Source organism: Schistocerca gregaria, chromosome X (genome assembly GCF_023897955.1).
Source record: "Schistocerca gregaria isolate iqSchGreg1 chromosome X, iqSchGreg1.2, whole genome shotgun sequence".
Taxonomy (NCBI): domain Eukaryota; kingdom Metazoa; phylum Arthropoda; class Insecta; order Orthoptera; family Acrididae; genus Schistocerca; species Schistocerca gregaria.
In genome coordinates this window covers 614,479,378-614,499,176 of record NC_064931.1, presented here as the reverse complement: position 1 = coordinate 614,499,176, position 19,799 = coordinate 614,479,378, and the positions used below count along the sequence as shown (strand labels likewise).

Genomic DNA, 19,799 nt, shown 5'->3' with positions numbered 1-19,799 from the left:
TGCTCCGTAGTTCATTCTTCCTTCTTGTATTGTGGGTGTGTACACTAGCATTTGTAATCTAGTCCTCACTGTCTTTTGTGATGTACATTATCTCAGTATAATGCCATTTTGAAATCCAAACATTCATGTTTGATGTCCAATAAAAAATGCAGATGGGTGACATCCTGAGAGTAAATCATATTCTCAAAAATTTGGAAAAATGTTTCTTGCAAGTATAACATTAAAGAGCAGAATGAAGAGGTTATAGCTGTCATATATGGATGTTTTTTAAATCTTCAGTTATCAAATTTTGGGAATGCTATCTATGCAGTGGGCATATGTTGAGTAAAAATGCATTGACTGAAGAATAACACCATTGAAAAATTAATGCATTTTGATACGAAATCAGTCAAGTTGTTCATGTTAACATAGTGGGTGGCAAAGCATGTGTAGATGAAAAGATGTTGGAATTTTGTCTTTCTGTAGGCAGATTTATAAAAAGTTATGTTAATTTAACTAACACTAATTGTACTTAAAATTAGTTTTAAAATGCATTATTTGGTATGAGATGAGAGATACACTCCTTATAGTGTTTTACCTTACTTTACACAACACACATTCACCCACAGAACCACCATCCCTTGAATTATATTTATACTTCATAAATATTTAAACATATATTTTGAAATATTACAACAAGCAAAGTACACACTAGTTGTACAGGCAAGAGGCTAGCAAATTATTGCATATCAGTGTAAAATGTAAATTTTTATTTTCAGATTAATAATCCAGACATGAGGGTTAAAATCATTAAAGAATTTGTGATGGAACATTTTCCCAATAAACCACTAACTCAGTATGCATTAGAAGTTGAAAAGATAACTACTTCAAAGAAACCAAATCTTATACTAAACGTAGATGGAATAATAGCCACATCCTTTGTTGATATGCTGAGGCACTGTGGGAGTTTCACAAGGTCAGTCACAATTTTTCTTTTATGTCCTAAAATTGTTTATTACATAATTGATGCAACTAAATAAATTTCTTCAGAGCTGTAATAATTCTATTGTTTTACTTATAGGGAAGAAGCACAGGAATATATTGAAATGGGATCAATCAACAGTCTCTTTGTGCTAGGAAGAAGCATTGGATTTATAGGTAAAAATACTTCAGTGATACCCTGTTTCATTTAGAAAATAAAAACAGAACTACAGTAGTTTATTTCCTTTTTACTAATGTTCATTGTGGTACATCAATAAGTGCTTTGAGAACTAATATTCAAGCAGAAAGTGACTTGGTGATTTTGAAAGTGGCCACAGAAATTTGGTATGCTGGTACAGAAGTTGAAGGAGTTTAAAAAGTTCACATGTACTTAAAAAAATAACTAAATGTGAACAGATAATTGATTTTAAATAATAATGATGTGTAGGAAGATAGTTTATTACAATGAGATGTTAAAAAACCAAAATATTAGCCAAATACATAAATGATGATTTAATATAGGAAAGGATGTCTGAAGGTGGTTGTTGTTGTGGTCTTCAGTCCCGAGACTGGTTTGATGCAGCTCTCCATGCTACCCTATCCTGTGCAAGCTTCTTCATCTCCCAGTATCTACTGCAACCTACAGCCTTCTGAATCTGCTTAGTGTAGTCATCTCTTGGTCTCCCTCTACGATTTTTACCCTCCACACTGCCCTCCAATGCTAATTGTGATCCCTTGATGCCTCAGAAAATGTCCTACAAACGGTCCCTTCTTCTTGTCAAGTTGTGCCACAAACTCCTCCCCAATTCTATTCAATACCTCCTCATTAGTTACGTGATCTACCCATCTACTCTTCAGCATTCTTCTGTAGCACCACATTTCAAAAGCTTCTATTCTCTTCTTGTCCAAACTATTTATTGTCCATGTTTCACTTCCATACATGGCTACACTCCATACAAATACTTTCAGAAACGACTTCCTGACACTTAAATCAATACTCGGTGTTAACAAATTTCTGTTCTTCCTTGCCATTGCCAGTCTACATTTTATATCCTCTCTACTTCGACCATCATCAGTTATTTTGCTCCCCAAATAGCAAAACTCCTTTACTACTTTAAGTGTCTCATTTCCTAATCTAATTCCTTCCGCATCACCTGACTTAATTTGACTACATTCCATTATCCTCGTTTTGCTTTTGTTGATGTTCATCTCATGTCTTCCTTTCAAGACACTGTCCATTCCGTTCAACTGCTCTTCCAAATCCTTTGCTGTCTCTGACAGAGTTACAATGTCATCGGCAAACCTCAAATTTTTTATTTCTTCTCCTGAAGGTGAAAAAGACGAAATTTATAGAACAATAAAAAAGCACTGTTGTGGAAATGAAATACTCCCCAAGAAAAGTGCAATAAAATTAAGAGATGAAATTCATATCCGCCAAAGAGTTTCATCTCCTTTCTGGTTGAGTAATTCTGAGGTAACCCCAAATTGTATTAGGCAAATCTTGATATGGATCCTTTAGGACGTAAAGGCCAAGTTCTCTCCTAACTCTTGTCCTAGCTGGTATTGTTGTCAGTGTGGTATGAATAAAAATAGTATTACAGTAAATCCACAAATAAATTGAAGGCAAATAATTGTCGTTTGAGACAAAGGTTGCTTTTTAAGGAAAAAAATGGGAGAAGAGTGGTGATAAATGTTCAACAGAGATCCATTTGTTGAGGGCACGGGATCCATTGAGTTAACTATGGTCACTAGAAATATTTTCCCATGTCACCTTAATCTGCATGTTTTCACAAAAATATTTATTGTTATATTTTATACATATCTATGTTCTCTGAAGCTAATTTGGGGATTAGTAATCCCATGTCTCCTTAGGAACTGTAATGTCCTTATCCTAAGCTCTTAGACGTCCCTCTCCATTTGAAAATTACTTCCCTCTTGTTTTTCCTGTGTATGAGGTTATAGCGTGAAGTGTGGATTTTAAACATAATTAAAATTACTCATTGTACACATGTAAAGAATTTGATAAAGGCTATAAAGTAGCTCAGTGATTGTGTACATGCCTTGTGTGCGAATTATAAATGCAACATGTTACAAAAACACAAGCCCCATTACACTGCCAGAGAGATTAGCTCCAAAGAGTGTCCCACTCTCTCAGAAAATGCATTTGTACTGCCTGTAGTGTGTATGATAGTAGTTTGTCAAGTAGTTTGAAATTTCGCAGAAGAAACTAATGAACATAAGTAAAGGAGAGGGGATTACATAAGTAAAGGAGAGAAAGACATATATGCAACTTGAATGCAAAAGGTTATGTGGTTGATGAATACACTAGCAAATAAACTTTGTATCTCAACCTTCTTCAGTGGAGCTTAAGGGCAAATTGAAACAGGAGACATGGTGGGAGAAATTTGGAAGAGAGCAAGGAGGTGCATCAACTGAATTCCTTATATAATTTCGTGTCAATAGAGGTACTGCGAGCAGTTGAAGCAGCTGTGGGGCAACAAGAGTAGAAATGCACAGATACAGGTAAAGCAAAACTATAGTGGTGGAAGCAAAAGTAAATGGCTAAATAGAGGATTGAAGTTTATGACTGAAGGCAAAGAAGTGGATTTGAAGTAAAAAAAAAGATGAAGCCATAAAATAAAGGTGTTCGAAAGGAGGAGGAATCGGAATATACAGAGCAAATGCAGTATTAGTGGCACCAGAGCAGGGGGCAAAATAATAAACAGATATTAAGTGGTATGGTAGAACAGATAGTGCACGAAGAACTAATAAAACAAAGATGACAGCATCATATTAGGGCAGTAAAGCATTTTATTGTGCATAGAAATCTGATAGAGAAAACATAGTAACCGAGGAATTTTATGAGAAAACTAGACAAAGAAAAATCATAAGGAAGAGAAAAGTTTAAGAGGGAAAGCTAGTGAAGTGGCCATTGTTACATGCATTGTTATAAAAAACTATCAAACCTTAAACTGAGTGGTGTGTTTACTGGGCAAATAAATGATATACAGTGAAAATCTTTGTTGTAATTATTCCCTGAGATTCATAAACCTCAGTAGTATGTCAAGTGGAGTTTTGTTGAATAGAGGCAGATTTTTCAAGCTGCTCATACCTGAAAACGGTAAAGGAAAAAGAAAGGAAATCATACAATAGCCTATTAAAGCTCAGTAGTTCATCAGGTGAATGAAGTTTTGTTTCAATAGAGACAGACTTTTCTAATTGCTCTTAACTGAAATCAATAAAGAAAAAAGAAAAGAAAGGAAATCATGCAGTAATGCCTACACTTAATCAACAAAGATTTTTCATCATGATACCTATCCTGAATATTGATTTATTACTAACTAGAAATTACTTCTTGCTATAAGAAAATTGTAACTGTCAGTAAGCAGTGAGAATGGAATATTTAAAAGATTTTTTCCTCTTATATTCTGAAGGGTTTGCAGGAATTTGCTGTAAGTACATCTGAACCTGCCTAATAGATTCAGAGAGAACTGTTCAAACCTTGCTGCTGAAATCATAACAGTTCAGTGAAAATGAAATAAATAATGTATTGATCAACTTACAGAATTAATAGTGTGCTGTAAATGCAGTGATATCATGAATGTTGACACTGTTGAGGTAGAAATTGCATGGAAAGGAGAAAGTATTCCAGAGGTCAAGCACACTGTGAGAAATATTAGCAGGAAGCTTAAAAGCAAACATTCATATTACATGAGTATTATTACCTAAACTGACTGAATTTTACCATGTATAAAAGTAATAAGCATATGCTCAATAACAAATTTCAGAATGTAAGGTTTTAGTTTGGAACCTACAAGGAATACTAATTTGGTAGATTTTCTACATCTACATCAAAACTCTGCTAGCCACCACTATTTGTCATTTCCCCTTCTGTTCTACTTGCAAATAGAGTGAGGGAAAAACAACTGTCTGTATGCCTCCATACGAGCTCTAATTTCTTGTATACTATCTTTGTGTTCCTTACACATGATTTATGTTGGTGGCGGTAGAATCATTTGACAGTCAGCTTCAAATGCCGGTTCTCTAAATTATGTTAATAGTGTTTCACAAAAAGAACACTGCCTTCCCTCACGGGATTCCCATTTGAGCCCCCGAAGCATTTTCGTAACACCTATGTTTTGTTTGAACCTATTGGTAACAAATCTGAATTGCTTTGACATCTTCCTTCAATTCGACCTGGTATGGTTCCCAAACACTTGACCAGTGCTCAAGAATAGGTCGCACCAGCATCCTATATGCGATCTCCTTTACAGGTGAACCACTCTTTTGCACAGGAATGTAGACTTCCAAGTGAAAACATTAGCCTTAATTATGCCACTTAGCCTACATGTGCTTAAAATATTATTTTCCGTACTGTTGTAATAGAATTATTGTGGAATATAACTGTTTGCTGTTAATATAGCTGTGCTGATTTCATGAAATGATAAATTAATTTTCTTTTTCCCAGGTCATTATATGGACCAGAAACGTCTGAAGCAGGGACTGTACCGTCATCCATGGGATGACATTTCTTATATTTTGCCGGAGCAGTACAATTGATATAACACATATTTTGCCGGAGCAGTATAATTGATACAACACTACAAATTGATGCCATGTAGCAGAGATCACTCTAAGGACAATTCATTTTAATAATGCAACAACAGAATTTGCATTACATTTATTATTACAGCAGCAACAAAAGACTTTACGTTACATTTATTATTATTATTATTATTACATCAACAAAATAATTTGTGTGAGGTTCATCCTACATAATTAAAAATCATCTTCCATGGTTGTTGCATTTCAAAGAACTGTTATAAGCGTATTCTGTGCACAATACACTTCAGTATCAAGCATTTATGCTGATTGCATTATATAAAGATAGTACAACTGTCTTAGTATGTAGCAGTTGAGGGAGCGCAATAGCCTTCCTCCAAAGAAAAGTGACTTAAAACTGTAATTCCATTTTACTGTTTTGTTGTGTATATGTTTTTAATTGTAAAAGTTTAATTTATATATGTTTCTATATGTTGTTTGTGTATGACTGTGTCAAATTTGACACAAGTTATGGAAAATATAGACTTTTAAGTGAATCTTATCCCTGATCACTATTTATGAATTATTAATCTGCATGCAGTATAGATGCCTGCCTCTCTCTCTCTCTCTCTCTCTCTCTCTCTCTCTCTCTCTCTCTCTCTCTCTCTGGTGTGTGTGTGTGTGTGTGTGTGTGTGTGTGTGTGTGTGTGTGTGTGCGTGTGTGCGGTAGGTCTTTATTGGTTGTCAGTCAGGAGGTATTTCATTGGTCAGGTCATGCTATTCGTGGAAATGGTCGAAGCACCACTCGTGGCACCCGTAGAGATCTTCATTGAGGCACTGGCTGTGGCAGTGTCGATAAACTACAATACTACAGATAGTCTAACAGGTATTAAGTCAAAATCAGAAAGACTGTCCATGTTAAAAAGAAAGTGCAATAATAAAAGCTATAATGTTATTAATGACCATAAACATAAACATTAAGACAAAAGAAGAAATCTACAGAAAGTATGTCAATTTTGGGACCTTTTAAATCTCCAAACTACCTATAAACAATGCTAAAATACTTCTCGATGACTTCAATGCACAAGTTTCAAGAGAAAAGAAATTTAAGAATATTGTAGGCAAATATCCAGTGTACTTGTGAGCAAACAGAAATGATGAAAGATTGATTAATATGTGAAAATAGTCCACTTAAAACTGACGTCCACACATTTTCACCATCTACTAAGAAAACCCAGAACTTGGGTATCTCCAAATCCAAATCTCGGAGAATTTCAACTAGATCACATTTCCGTATGCGAAAGTCATATCAAGGAAATGATGAATGTTACAGTTACCGGAAATGAGGAATTTGATTCAGATCATTACCTCTCTGAAGTTAAAACAATATTTCTCCCATCCAAAACAAAAAAGAAAATGCAGAAAGTAACCAGATAAAACTTCAGTTAAGTCAATATTATACTCAAAAACACAGAAAAATGTTCAGAAGGAATGGAGACAACTGAAAAAGTGAGTACATGAACTATAGATACAAAGTACTAAAGCATCACCAAAAACATTAGGATTGCTTAAGAATAAAAAGAAGACATGGTGGAACAAGGAGTGTGAAGAAGCACTAGAACAGATAGGACAAAAATGGTACAATTCAGACAGCAAATAATCCAGAAAATCAAAAGAACCTTTGATGAATCTCAGCTTATAGAAAAACAAGAAAATGTCACCAAAAATAACACTAGCACTTTTTACCAAACTTTTAAACACGTATTGAAAGCGTACCAAGCATTAAGTATTTGTTTCAAAAGTGAAAATGGCAAAATGGAATTAAATAACAGGAGAATTGTGGTTTTAAGGAATTTTTTTGATGGGCTCTCAAACTGGCTAGTTCCAACAATTAAATTATAGTTTCCAGTAGTACCAGAAAATCTTGAGGAAGATTTCCCACCAACTGAACTAGAAATTCCAGAAGCCATCAAAACACTCAAAAATAACAAAGCAAGTGTTGAAGACTCATTACTGCAGAATTGTTGACATGGTCAGAACCAAGATTATAAGTGATTTACACATGACATTTTGAGAACATTCGGAAAACAGAAATGATTCTAGAAGAGTGGAAAATAGCATCGATTCATCTGTCACACAAAAAGGGAGCAAACAAAATGTCAACAATTACTGTGGGGTGTCACTTATGCTTGTAGTAACTTGATCCATCTGGTTGACTGTGGAAAACAAATTGAATTAAGATAAACTACCTGGCTTTTTCAATACTTCCAGAAAACAGCAGCAGTTAAACAAATCTTCTGAAAAAATAGCAAATAATACTGATCTCAAAATTTTAGCTGAAAAAAAAAAAAAAATACAAAAGTGCCCAAACCTACAAAGAAACATAGGTAAAATAGAGTGAGTTAATAAAGTTAAGTATGCTGGAGGAATTATACAGCAGAATGGGGCGTGTGGTCAGCACACCACTCTCCTGGTCGATATGATGGTTTTCTTTAACCAGAGCTGCTACTATTCAGTCGAGTAGCTCCTCAATTGGCATCACAAGGCTGAGCACACCCCGAAAAATGGCAACAGTGCATGGCGGCCCGGATGGTCATCCATCCAAGTGCCGGTTATGCCTGACAGTGCTTAATTTCGGTGATCTCGTGGGAACCGGTGTATCCACTGCAGCAAGGCCACTGCCTAAAGAGCATATGGCTTGACAATAAATATCTTAAAGAAATGCTTGTTTAGGAAAACAAAATTAAAGCACTACACCACAGTGGCAAGACCAGAATGTTTATATGTGTGTGAATACTGGACAGACTAAGAGATACCTGAAAGATGAGAGCAGGCATCGCAACACTATTCCACCCAGTGTGCAAGATATGAGACAGGTGATTGAACACTTGCAGACTTCAGGAAAGAATCTAATAAGAATCCTAATTCCAAAGAAGGCAGGTACTGACAGGTGTGAAAACCACTGAACCATCAGTTTAATGAGTCGTGGATGCAAAATGCTGACACAAATTATTTACAGAAGAATGGAAAAATTGTTAGACGCTAACTTTGGCGCCGATGAGTTTGAGTTCTGGAGAAATGTATGAACATGCAAGGAAATACTAATTTTAGGACATGCTTTAGGAGGCAGGTTAAAGAATGGCAAATCTACATTCATAGTATTTAGAGAGAGCTTTTGACAATGTGGGCAGGATTATACCTTCTGAAATTTTGAAGGCAACAGGGGTAAAATACAGAGGTTGAAAGTTTATTTACAACTTGAACAGAAACAGCCTGCGATTATGAGTCAAAGGACATGAAAGGAAAGCTATAGTTTAGAAGGGAGTTAGACAGAGTTATAGCTTGTCCCTGATGTCACTGAATCTGTACACTGAGCAAGCTGTTACAGCAACCAAGGAAAAATTTTAAAAGGGAATAAAATTTTCGGGAGAAGAAATAAAAAGTTTGAGGTTTGCTGATGACATAATTTTATGAGTGGCGGCGTAAGACTTGAAAGAGCACTTGAATGGAATGGATAGTGTCTTGATAAGAGACTGTAAGACGAACATCAACGAAAGCAAAACTAGAATAGTTTAATGTAGTTTAATTAAATCAGGCAATGCTGAGGGAATTACATTTTGGAAAAAAAAAGATACTAAACATAGTAGATGAGTATTGCTATTTAGGCAGCAAAATAACTGATGGTGGCTAAAGTAGGGAAGATAAATAAGAGACCGCCAAATGAAAATGAGACAAATGGGAAAAAAATAAGTGAACAGTTTATTATTTCTAAACGAATCAGCATGTCCGTTAATACATTTATCCATCTGTGAGAGGAGATGGTCAGTGCCTCCACGTTTGTGATTGTCTACGGAACCGTGATTGTACCGAACATGTGCTACTTCATCTTTTTTCAGGGATCCAAAAATATGAAAATAGCATGAGGAGAGACTGGGACTGTATGTCAACTCACTTAGATCTCCCTGCTTGATCACCTCAGATTTTGATGAAATTTATGCAGACATTTGCACATATTCTCAATGAACATTAGTATAGTTTAACGTTCGTCGAAGCAATACTGGCCAAAATATAGTCATTTGTTTGAATTCATGTGCAACTTTGCACAGAGTGAGCGTGGGGTTCTGGCGATTTTTAAGCTGTTATATCTTGGGCAGTAGTTTGTTGAAAAAAATGAAATTTGGATGGCTTGTATAACTTTGTGCATTATCCTAAGAATAATAATGAAAAGAATTTTATGAGTGATTATCAACCAGAGAAGTTTATGCAAAGTCGCCTGGAAAAGTGTCAAAGGAGACTAAAAGTATGACGAATGTGAAATTTTGCTTGTACTAACCTAAAAGCACAAGATTCTCAAATATAAAGTTTCATTTACATGCCACTTTTCAATACTGCATAAATTAAGTGCAAAATGGAAGATTTTGTAAAAAGGTCAAAATGCGGTATTTTCAACCTGAGTTTGCAAAGAAAACTGTGATCTATAAAATTCTTCAAACTGAGCTATTTAGAAAGAGCATGGTTTGAACAGTAAAACAAAGTGTGTGTGATTATCCAACAGTGGCTAACAATGCTAGATAATGTGAACAAAGTTGGGTGTGAAAATATACAAAAATGTAAACTTCAGATTCTGATATTTCGTAAAGTAAATGCATGCTGAACATGAAACTTAAAACTCATCAGCTTGGTAGCACAAGGATGTGGAATACAAAATTTCATTCACCTACTATTTTCAAATAATCTACAAATTGGCTGAGAAGATGGTGATTTTTCGGGAATGGTGAAAATAGGGTATATATGACACTTCTTTTACAAATATTCCATTTTGTATGAAAGTTTAAAAACCAGTCTCATCCCAGAACAGTGGGTTTTATTTCCAACACGGACTAACAACGCTACATAAACAGATGCAAAGTAGCTGGAATAATCACGCTACAAGTAAAGTTTTAACTTTGGCTTTTTATATCTTGTTGATTAAATGCATGATAAACATGAAACTTTGGACACAGCAACTTACCAACATAAGGTTTTCCAGAATAAAATATCATTCACGTATTACTTTCCAAATTCCTACAAAATGAGTTCAAACTTGATTTTCATAAAAATTACAAAAATAAATCATGTTCAATTTTATTTTAGAAAACTTGTTTTACATACTTGATTTCAAATTAATCACAGTTGGAAATAACATGTTTACAAGCATCTAGAAAATAACTTTCAATTTTTCAGTGTGCACTAACAATGCCTGAAAATGACAGATAAATTTGAGGGGATGGACCATGACAATAGACTACATTGCAACCTGTGTTTCATTGCGTGTGGTCTCTATTTTTAAATTGATGATCTATATCACACTATATTGTGAGAAATGAATGAAATTTTCTATTCCACATCCTTGTGCTACTGAGCTGTTGTGTACTAAGTTTCACGTTCTGTGTACGAATATTCAACGAAATATCAGAATCCAAAGGTTACATTTTTTTGTGTCACAATTTTTGCTTCCAGCTTTGATTCAAATTACAGGGTGACAATTATTGAACCATGTGCAAAAAAACATAAATTAGTTACAAACTACTTCATGCACACACTTCATTCAACACATGAATGTCACGTACTTGGATTTAGGTTATAACATGTTTGATATACCTGCCACCATTGGCAATGATGTGGCTCACAAGAATAGTGAAATTTTGCATGACCAGTTGAAGTGTTCGAACGTTGATACTGTTGATGACCACCTGAATTGCTGTTTTGAGACCAGTGCTGGTTTTGGAGTTATTGCTGTACACCTTGTCTTTAATATAGCCCCACAAAAAGAAGTTGTATGTGTTCAGATCCAGAGAATATGGCGGTCAATTGAGGCCCATGCCAGAAGCCTGTGGGTACCCCAGAGCCAGAATACGGTCTCCAAAGTGCTCCTCCAGGACATCAGTCACTCACCTGCTTCGATGGCGTCGAGCTCCATCTTGCATGTACCAAATCTTTTAGAAATCAGGGTCACTTTGGATAATGGGAATGAAATCATCTTCCAAAACCTTTGCGTACTACTTGGTACTCACCATGCCATCAAGGAATGTCACACCAATTATTCCCTGACTGTATGTTGGACACCACACCATCACCCGTTGAGGGTAAAGAAACTTCTGTATCATGAAATACAGATTCTCAGTCCCCCAAATGCGCCAATTTTGCTTGTTGACAAACCCATCCAAATGAAAGTGGGCTTCATCACTAAACCAAATCATGTCATGCGCATAGCAATTCCCATCATGCCCAGCAACCAATTGTGCAGTGTGAACATCCTAACATGAACCTATCAGAAGTTATGATGATTTTATTTCATATAGTGCAATAATTGTCACCTTGTATGTAGCATCACTAGCCAGCATTTGACACTTAAATACACTTTGCTTTACAGTTCAAACCATGGTCTTTCTAAAGATCACAGTTTGGAGAGTGTTATAGACCACAATTTTTTTGCAGACCCAGATCGAAAATACCGCATTTTGACCTTTTTACAAAATCTTCAATTTTGCACTTAATTTATGCAGTATTGAGTAGTGGTATCTAAATGAAACTTTATATTTGTGAACCTTGTGTTTTTACATTATTACAAGCAAAGTTTCAAATTTGTCATACCTATAAAACCAATTCACACCATCACGTCACGGGACCATCACATCCAGGTGTTTTCACAGTGGCCATCACATCACAGCACATCAAGTCAGTTCAAGTCATGTAATCTCAACTCGCCTGGCTGTCCTCAACTCTTTTTTTTTCCGTGGAAATTAGTCTTGGCAAGATTATTTTCATCTGTTTTTTGAGTGAAGTGGTATGTCAATATGTGAGTCGATATTTATTGTAACCAAATGGTTTTCAGCTTGTAGGGATAGTTTATATATTAGATGAGGGAGACAAGTGAAAAACAACACAAAAAAGAGTGTGGGTCAGAAAAATGAAATTATGTGGGACAGGAAGGGAATTTCACACACTGTACAAGGGGCTTGAGAAAGAGGAATCTTCATTTTATATTTTAGAAAGGCAAAGCATCAGTTTTTTCATTTGTTATATCAGAATTACTAAAAGAAATATAGTATTACAAGTTGCCATCACATTTGGTGAAAAACTGGTTGGTTTAAGATTTAAGTTTCATTGCTAAGCCAATGCAAATTATTGTGCAATAGTCATACCAACCTCAATACCTTTCCCTTTGAGATTTCTAGGTTTTCTTTGTGTCTTGTATTTGCTTTTAATAGTTCAAGTGCCGTATTTGTTCTGGGGTCAGCTAGTGAGACCACGTAAATATTGACCACTGTTGCCTGCAAAGCTGTTTCACACACAATCCAGAGAGCTACTTAACAATAATTAAACCTGCCACAAACATACATTTAAACAAAGAGAATGTAGTGTCTGAAGGTTTCAGTACATTTCTTTACAAAACAATACAAATGTCTGGCAATATACGAAATAAATTCCACCTACTAATCAATCCGATTCTGCCAACAGTACTGTTGTGATTTCAAGTTGCAGCCACATTGCATGTATTTCATTGTAAAATATTGAATACCATATGGGTGTGTACAAAGTAGAAGCAAGTAATTTAGTACACTTATGTCATAAAATTCAGACTGCTGCCTCACTGCTTCCATTAATCTTTCATCAATTATTATAAATTTCAACAAAAGAAACAATGAAACAAATTTATAACAAAAAATGAACAAAAAACAAGTAAAACCACAACAAAACTATTTATGGAAATCTGCCCATGTCTGTGTATTGGGAGAAAATGAGCTTGGGGGTCATGTGATCAGCTGCTGAAACTTTCTTGCCAAGAAACTTTGACTGTGCTGTGACGAGACGGGACAGCCAGTGTGGATGCCATTTGAAATACATTGCAGAATGTTTTGATGGGACCGACCAGTGTGAACTGGCCTTTAGTCTCTGAGATATAAGAAGCCATACTTTGACTTTTTTTGGCGTTTTTGTTTAAACACACAAAACTGTACAAGATAGGCAAATTTCATTTCTTTCAGCAACCTGTTGCCTGAGATATAACAGCTCAAAAATCGTCAGAAATTCACACTTGCTCTGTGCAAAGTCATGCATGGAGCCAAACAAATGGCTATATCTCATCCAGTACTGCTTTGATGAATGTTAAACTTTATCAATATTCATTGAGGATATGTGTGAATGTTCACATAAAATGTCATCAAAATCTGTGATGGTCAAGCAGGAAAATGTTCTGAAATCAGGTGATTTGGCATGGAATCGCCTGTATGGAGGTTGTGTAAGGGCTTTACAGCAAAACTAATGCAGCGTACTCGAAACAGCCTCAGCAACATGTGGGCAGGCATTATCCTTCATGCCTAGGAATGTTGATGGTCAGAATCATTCTGTTGTGGTTAATGCCTGCCCACATGTTGCCAAGGTTGTTTCAACTGTGCTACAGCAGTTTCTTTGGGAACCACTTACATACTCTTTGTACAGTACCTATTTCCCCCATGCTATTCCCATATTTTTGGAGTCCTGGAGAAAGACTTTCAAGGCCGTCGATTTGCTTTGGACAAAGGGACAAAGAGGCAGACACCTGCGTATAATCATGGTTCTATAGACAACCACAAACATTTTTCCATGAAGGCATTGATTAACTTGCCTTATAGTGGGGTAAATGAATTAATAATTAAGGTGATTACTTTTGAAATAATAAAAAGTTTACATACTTTTTTCATCCCGTCTCCTTTTCAATTATAATATGAATTCTGGCAATATCATGAAAAGTGTTTCTGAGAAAGAACATCTTGTTAACATCTAATATCAGTTTAAGTGTTGCAAGTCTTCTCTGGAAGTATTTGTCTGTAGTGTAGCCTTGTGTGGAAGAGAAACAGTGATGATAGACAATTCAGATAAGAAGAGAATAGAAGCTTTTTAAATGTGCTGCTATAGGATAATGTTGAAGATTAGTAGGTAGATTGAACAACTACTGCACAGAACTGGAGAAAAAAGAAATTAATGGCATAACTTCACTCGAAGAAGAGAGGCCATTATGATCCCTCTCTTTAAATGAAGAAAGGATGTCACCAAATTTACCTGTTATCAACTTGTAGTCGTTATCATGTGCATAGAACACATTATTACTCACCATCCTGTTTGTGTTGTGGGTTCAAATTAGTATCATTTCCTGGTTGGCAGTCTAACCATTCTGGAAATAGTTACATGAGCTACTTTCTTTTCCACCCAGACAGCATATGACACCACTTGGATATATAGGTGTCTGAAAAAAAGGGGGGGCATAAGATGGACACTAGCCCCCTGGATCCGGAATAGTGTGTTTATTTGTTCCAGAATTGTCATATACTCCTAGAAGTGAGTGAATAACCATCATCTTTCTGGGACATATTAAGTTTTTGTGCCACATAAAATTTAGTTATTGTGGTTTAGACATCTCAAAACTGACCAATTCATTCATAAATTTCAGCAGATGCCCATACTTGAATATATTGTCTCATCCATAAGCTATAAACAAAATCATATCCTCAGGGAATATCCATTTTTTTATTTGTGCCCATAGACAGCCACACGGTAGAGATTCAGGAATTCTGTACAGAACTTCATATTTGAGGAGGGCTGAATTTTCCACATTACTTCTAAATTCGTACTAACAGATCTTGAACTGGCTCTAAAGGGGCTGTAAGTAGGAGAAAAGTTTGTAAACCCTCTAGATAGTTTCATCACCTAGTTTTCCAGATTTTGGTGAGTGCCTGGAAATTTCTGTGTTGGGAGAGCAACCTTGACCAGAGCACAGCAATGGCCTTCATTCCACAAAATGACTGTAGTCATGTGGAATTTAGTGGTGTGCACAGAATTGTCCAGTTATTTGACATCTTGCAGCATAATAGATGTCAAACACTTTGTTTATTTTCAGCAATGTACAACATGCCCTGATCCTCCACACCAGAATCATACTAGCATGTTGTTCTCTGTTTTCTAAGTGTCATTTTTCTGAATAAAGATAAATTTGTGAGGAAACTAGTAGTAACTATGTCATTGAGAACCTTTTATGCTGCCTGACAGGTGGGGGATAAGTCTGGGATTTCCAGCTCCATTCCTTAATGTTGCTCTGCCTTGAAGACGTTAGTGTGAATGATCTTGAATTAGAAATTCCACTTCCTCCTGGCTGGATTCAACATTCAGTTTTGCTATATCTGGTTGTTTTGGCTCAGCATTAATAGTCTTCATAAACTAGTATATTTCATCTGCTTCTACTTGCCACATTAGTGATGCAAGGTTCTGATGGTCTTCCATGACTGCCATTGGTATAACATTCAGAAGTTTGTTAAATGTCTTTCAGTGTACTGTTTTCTGGTACATTTTCTTGGTGACTCCCTACAAATAAGCATGATAAGTGGCTTGTTCTATGACCTTCATTTGGAGTCGAAATTTGTCATCTTCCATTGTATTCAGACTCCCTGTGTGATATAGTACCAAAACACTCCTTGTCTGACTGTGTCATCTCACCTCTGTTACTGGGCACTTTTGTTGGTTGTGCTGACTTGCTGTTGGTTCTCAACAAATGCAGTATTATTTTCTGCCTGAAATTTGTCCCAGCTCTTGAACGTATCTTCATTTATCATTTTCAAACCACTTCTGGGTTGTACCATCCAAGTAAAAGTACGTGTGCAAGACTCATGTCATCTCACTTTAAAATGCCTATTTTTATAATGCAGGAATCATACAGTTAAATTAGTAAACATTTCCACTACCAAGCTAACAGTTACCTTGAATTCAAGCTAGATGAAAAGCATTAATTAAGTGCAACACATTCAAACACATACAAAGTGAGCAACATTACGAATAAATCAGTCTGCACATCCACACTTAACTACAAGCCACCAATTCAGGCAATGAAGACATACTATTATACTAGCTTAATGGCCTCATACAGTTTGCAGCAATTGTCTGCGCATGTGGAGCAGTCAAATTGTGTGATGTGTACAGATGGATTGCTCCCCTGACTCACAGGAGTCTTTGGCTCCACACTAATCATTGCTTTGTAGGCGATCTGTGGGATCTACACAGTAGGCATGGCAGTAAGATATTATATGGCCTCCAGCTGGTAGCATAAATGGGTTTTTGATAAAAACATAGCAACAAAGGCCCAACCCCTGAACTGGAAATTGAATGTATGGCAGAAAGATAGGGGCAACAGTGAAATAAGCAGAAGAGTACCCCTACCATTCCCAAATATTCATAAATGCATAGTCCTTGGCTATATAAACCCCAGCTAGGGCTTTGTACATTGTTTAACAAGACTTAGTCCATATTCAGTTTACCTGTACAGATTAAATATGGAGATATCTGTGAATGATTATACGGGAACAGCCTAAACATAATTTTGAAATCTGATGCCTATATCAGAATTGTGGAACCTGTAAATACATATAAAAATTTTAAAAAATCAGCACCTACATGAACTTTAAAGAAATTACAAATGGTAGATGACAACAGACAAGAGTTGTTAACCTCGTCCCATGATATGAAACTGAGAAATATGCTGGTATACAACACTTACAAAATCCTCTACATCCCATACAGGATAATCATAGTAGAACTAATGCAGAAGCCAATGTTCCAGAAAGTGCAGCTAAGTATGTGGAAGATATGCCTGCCAGTGTTGTGGTATAGAATGTGCATGTGCAACCATTACAGCACCACACCAGGCAGAACATGCAGGGCATGTCACCTCCACAATGACACAACAACCAGTTTTTAAAATGTTTTATTGGCAGTGGAGAGGAGAGTATGACATTAAATGCACAGCTGAACTTGACCAGATCATTACTTGCAATCATTCATCAGCCACCAACCAGTTCCAGTTGGTGCCATGACACCACAGCTGTTGTCAATGCATGAGTGTTGGACAGTAAATGCCAAGTGCTAAAGTACTTTCTGTGGTAGGGGTTTGCTTGCTGCTACCCTTCACATTGGCACCCCACTTGTTTTGGTGAATAAAACATTAAAACTGTTGATGAAGATCAATGGGTCTAAGGATTTCTAAGAGATAATTACCAATACATAAAACTGGTGACTACTAAAAGACAAGCTACATATTTGTCAAGTGCCTATGATCAATTTTTGTGGCGACACATTAGAATAGTGTGGCACATTTGAACTGAGCCTTTATTGTTTGTGAACTGCTAACCCAGTTTCATTTTCTGGAAGATTTCGAAGACTGTAGAATACTGCCTGATATGTATTTTTCAGAAATGACTCAACCAGAGATCGTGCAGTCATTGCTGCTGCTTCTGAACACCTATCCACTATATCGGAACTACTAGTGGCAAGTTTGGTGAAACATGAAGCAAAAAAGGAAACTCTTCAAGAAAATTTTAAGATGTTGCGACCACCATTTCTGGCATTCGGCCTAGCTACATTTCATGACTAGAACAGCATTTCATCAGCACCAAGTACTGGGCGATGTTGAAGGCAAAGCTTTTCATATTGCAAATGCTGGGCTTATGGTGTTGAAGTAAGTCCAAAAATTGTGTCCTGAAATTGATCTGATGACACTTTCATATTCAGAAATTAAATATGAGTCAGAATCATATTTCTGAGTCGCAAGTACATGTAGCAGCAACCAGGTACTCCTTCAAGACATGTTTATCATGCACTTGCCTGAGAAAAAATTAAAGATAAACCTGCTTAGTTTAACTAATACATAATTGCGAAACAGTTAGCCATTAATCTAGGCACATGAGCAAACATCTGTAACTGCAGAGGCACTTCAGTCTGGAGACACTTCTGTATTCACGATGTGTGCTGGTAACCATCCTGCACAGCCAAGCCAGTGGCATGGCTATCAGTGTATGCCGCTGGGCAGCAGTTTTAACCAACAGTTTGCAAAGAGATTCACTAAAGGAAAATTAAGATCTTGTGTATGCTGTGGAGTTAACAAAAAGGACTAAGATTGTTTCTTTCGAAGGAAAGAAATTACTGTACAAAGCCCGGTCACAGATCTGTAGTGTGCAGCATGAAGCACATCAGGTAATGTAATAAGACACTCAGGAACACAGAAGTAGATTTGTAATAAAAATTCGAATGATGTTCACAATTAAAGTGAGTAAATCAATCAAATTATGCAGACAAGAAGCAATGTGAATGATGTCTTTTCAGTCAATGACAAGGATTTGTCTGTGACACTCACAGTGAATAAAGTGCCAGTGAAATTTCAAATTGACACAGGAGCATCAATTTCTTTAATTAATTTACAGGCATACAAGAAATTAGGGTCACTGCAATTACGGGAATTTCAGAGTTCACTATTTATTTACAGTCAAAGATCAGTTTATAACAGATGTTGCATACAAGCAATTTACCAAGTTATCAGTTCAAATGAAGCAACAAATTTGTTGGGCTTGTGTCTCTTCAGTACCCAAGGCTTCAAGATTCATGAAGGAGTGAATATAGTGGTACATTTTTCAGAAGCAACAAGTAGCATTCAAAACCACAAGGCACACATAATGTTAAAGCCAAATATAGTGCCAAAATTCTGCATAGCACCCAATTATCCCTTTACATTAAAGGATAAAGTGAAATAGGCACTAGATTACCTAGAACAAAATGTTGTTATAAAATCCATTACCAGTAGTGAAGAATGCCAGTCATTGTAGTACGAAAATCAAATGGCACTTTACAGATCTGCAGAGGTTTAAAGTGTCAGTCAGTGTAAAACTCGCCGTTGATTCATATCCAATTCAAAACCAGAACAATTTATATCAAAATTGGCTGGTGGTGTATATATTGCAAAACTTGATTTAAAGGAGGCCAATTTACAAATACCTCTGGTTGAAGATACACAGAGATTCATGGTCATATATACTCCATTTGGACTTTACCTGTAGAAGAGATTACCATTAGGATTGCGAGAGCACCAAGTTTGTTCCAGCAATACTTGAGCAATTAATTAGGAACACTACTAACACTGTGAACTACCTGGATGACATCATTGTCTCAGGAAAGACTTAAGAAGAAATGATACACAATTCAGAACCTGTGTATAAGGTTTTACATGCAATAAACTTCAAATGTAACAGATAAAAGTGCATGTTCTTCCAGCATGAAGTACAGTACTTAGCACACATTCTGTATGAACACAGCATCATGCTGACACAACACCACTTTGAGGTGATTAAAAACCTCCCGGCTTTCAAAGACTTCAAGCAATTACATACTGTACTAGATCAGTTAATTATTAGAGGGGGTCCATTCCACATGCAACATCCATAATCGAACCACTTCACAAATTG

The 19,799-nt window shown here is 36.2% G+C and overlaps 1 protein-coding gene across 9 annotated transcripts in view; it reads left to right on the top strand.

The window, feature by feature from the left end:
* LOC126299402 (ATP-citrate synthase) overlaps positions 1-6,064 on the top strand; it is a 152,295-nt gene extending 146,231 nt beyond the window's left edge. For all 9 annotated transcript variants that reach the window (XM_049991279.1, XM_049991276.1, XM_049991283.1 and 6 more), the window contains exons 19-21: positions 759-955; positions 1,061-1,137; positions 5,429-6,064. In XM_049991279.1, the coding sequence (XP_049847236.1) occupies positions 759-955; positions 1,061-1,137; positions 5,429-5,520 (366 nt within the window). In that variant the 3' untranslated portion in view covers positions 5,521-6,064. The remainder of the gene's footprint in view (positions 1-758; positions 956-1,060; positions 1,138-5,428) is intronic.
* The last annotated feature ends 13,735 nt before the right edge of the window (positions 6,065-19,799 follow it).